The sequence below is a fragment of the Tachysurus fulvidraco genome, chromosome 2, assembly GCF_022655615.1.
Source record: "Tachysurus fulvidraco isolate hzauxx_2018 chromosome 2, HZAU_PFXX_2.0, whole genome shotgun sequence".
NCBI classification, from domain to species: domain Eukaryota; kingdom Metazoa; phylum Chordata; class Actinopteri; order Siluriformes; family Bagridae; genus Tachysurus; species Tachysurus fulvidraco.
In genome coordinates, this window is record NC_062519.1 from 18,926,365 (window position 1) to 18,929,335 (window position 2,971).

At 48.8% G+C, this 2,971-nt stretch overlaps 1 protein-coding gene across 2 annotated transcripts in view; it reads right to left on the minus strand.

Annotated features, from left to right (window-relative positions):
- Positions 1-1,455: 1,455 nt before the first annotated feature.
- The window catches only part of rbbp5 (retinoblastoma binding protein 5), a 7,067-nt gene continuing 5,551 nt past the window's right edge, over positions 1,456-2,971 (minus strand). For both annotated transcript variants that reach the window (XM_027156545.2, XM_027156544.2), the window contains exon 14: positions 1,456-1,981. In XM_027156545.2, coding sequence (XP_027012346.1) covers positions 1,929-1,981 — 53 coding nt within the window. In that variant the 3' untranslated portion in view covers positions 1,456-1,928. The remainder of the gene's footprint in view (positions 1,982-2,971) is intronic.

Sequence of the window (2,971 nt, forward strand, 5' to 3'; positions counted from 1 at the left end):
GAGCCAGGGTCCGGTGGGCACGATCCACAAGTGGTTCCTTCTCTAGTGTAAATGCCTCCATCAAAAGTTTTGACACATACTCTGTGGATAAATTATTTGGAGTACCCTCCGGCACACCGACAATACGAACATTGTTACGGCGTGACCTAGATTCCAAATCATCACATTTACTCTCCAATTTAACCAATTCTGCAGACATGTACTCCACCGTAGCACGGAGAGTGGCTATGTCATCAGTGCAAGTGGAGAGGGACTGCTCCATCTCGGACACGGTGTCTTTGAGTCCGGTAAAGCTTTGCTGCATAGTGGAAATATTGGAGGAAAGATCGGTTTTCAGTGCTAGCAGCTCAGATTTAATCGAGGAGAGGTTGTCACCTAACGCTGCGTGAAGTTCAGCTTTAAATATTGCTGAAATTTCTTCACGAATGGTGCAGAGAAGTTCGGTCTTGAGAGCAGTAACATTAGCATCAGCCGGCGAGGTCTCACCACGACTCGGGGATGCAGCGCTGGCAACAGGCCGCAGGTGAGGTTGAGAGCCACTTGATATAAAATCAAAATAATTCTTATTCAGAACAAGTTTAGAAAAACTTAAGCTACCAAAAGTGAGCAAATCGTGCCTAAAAATACTGGAGAAACAAACTCTGTAGGAGCTGAGCTCGATGCGACCTACTCCATGATTAGCTAAGCCGGAAGTCGACAGACACAGAACTGACAGACACTGACACTGACACACACAGACACAGACAGACACTGCCACACAGACACTGACAGACAGGCACTGACACAGACAGGCACTGACACAGACAGGCACTGACACAGACAGGCACTGACACAGACAGGCACTGACACAGACAGACACTGACACAGACAGACACTGACACAGACAGACACTGACACAGACAGACACTGACACAGACAGACACTGACACACAGACATTGACAGGCACGGCCACAGACAGACACGGCCACAGACAGACACGGCCACAGACAGACACGGCCACAGACAGACCTGATACAGGCACTGCCACAGACAGGCACTGATACAGGCACTGCCACAGACAGGCACTGCCACAGACAGGCACTGCCACTGCCACAGACACTGCCACAGACACTGACACTGCCACATACACTGACACTGCCACATACACTGACAGACAGACACTGACACGGACAGGCACTGACACGGACAGGCACTGACACGGACAGGCACTGACACGGACAGACACTGACACAGACAGACACTGACACAGACAGACACTGACACAGACAGACACTGACACAGACACTGACACAGACACAGACACAGACACAGACACTGACACTGCCAGACACAGACACTGACAAAGACAGGCACTGATACAGACACTGACAAAGACAGGCACTGATACAGACACTGACACAGACAGGCACTGATACAGACAAGGACGGCTAAAATAAGAGAATGTTACTGATGTATTCCAGGTTCAGAATTCATTTTATTCCAAAGCTTTTTTTTCTTCTTGGACTAAAAAAAAAGGAAGATCCTCATGCAGTCAGCTCTCTCACTCTGTGTCACACACACACACACACACACACACACACACACACACACACACACACACACACACACACAAATATAGGAAGTGGCTGTGGCTTGTAAAAAAAAAAGGGGGAAATAATCAACATGACTAGACAGCTAATGCTGAGAGGAAAATTGTCTAGAGAACAATATCCAGTCTCTCCTTCAATCCCTGTCCATCAGCAGGAAGCTCCATGTTCTGGGGAATGAATCGTGTCCCATCTGTCGTGTTCCCACACTGATCCTGGAGCAGTTAGAAGTGTAACATCCTGAGTTTCCACACACTCAGCACATCTATAGTCTTTTACAGTGTTGAGTCTCCACACAGACAGGGGGCGCCGCAGTCTCACACCATCAGTCCCTTCAACACTCAGTCCAGCCCATGAACATCATGAGGTTTGTACACTGAAGTAACGACACCTCCTGTAAACACAACACACCCAGAAACAGTAAGTGTAACACAAAAGCAAGGCTGTGTCCCAAATCAGCTGTGTGTGTGTGTGTTCTTATCAGGATTCAGTCTACTAATTAATAATCTACTGAACACATATAACTCTGTGGGGGGAAAAGAAGGAGCTTCTCAGTCATCTAATATAATCACAGAATGATGTGAAGTTCTCAACATAAACACACACACACACACACATACTACATACATACCAACGGGTACACACACGCACACGGGTACACACACACACAGACACACACACGCATAGATGGGTACACACACGCACACACACGCACACACACACGCATAGACGAATACACACATGCACACACACGCATAGACGGATACACACACGCACACACACACGCACACGCATAGACGAATACACACATGCACACACACACGCATAGACGGATACACACACGCACACACACACGCATAGACGGATACACACACGCACACACACACGCATAGACGGATACACACACGCACACACACGCATAGACGGATACACACACGCACACACACACGCATAGACGGGTACACACACACAGACACACACACACACAGACACACAGATGGGTACACACACACTTCTCAGGGGGAACAGGACAGGAGCGGAGCGGAGCAGGAAGAACAGGGAGCAAGCTGATAGTAGCTGCGACCAGACACAGGAAGTACATGTGCACAGAAAATTACTGAAACTTTGTTGAAAGCAGCCCAACACACAGAGACATCTCACTCGGCTTTAGAGACAGGACGTCTGGCAGAACTGCCCCAACACACAGAGACATCCCACTCGGCTTTAGAAACAGGACGTCTGGCAGAACTGCCCCAACACACAGAGACATCCCACTAGGCTTTAGAGACAGGACGTCTGGCAGAACTGCCCCTGTGCATTGTTTTGCTTTAAGGGGTGGGGCAGATCAGCCCAGGCAGGGTTGTTGCTTCTGAGCAGACATTGG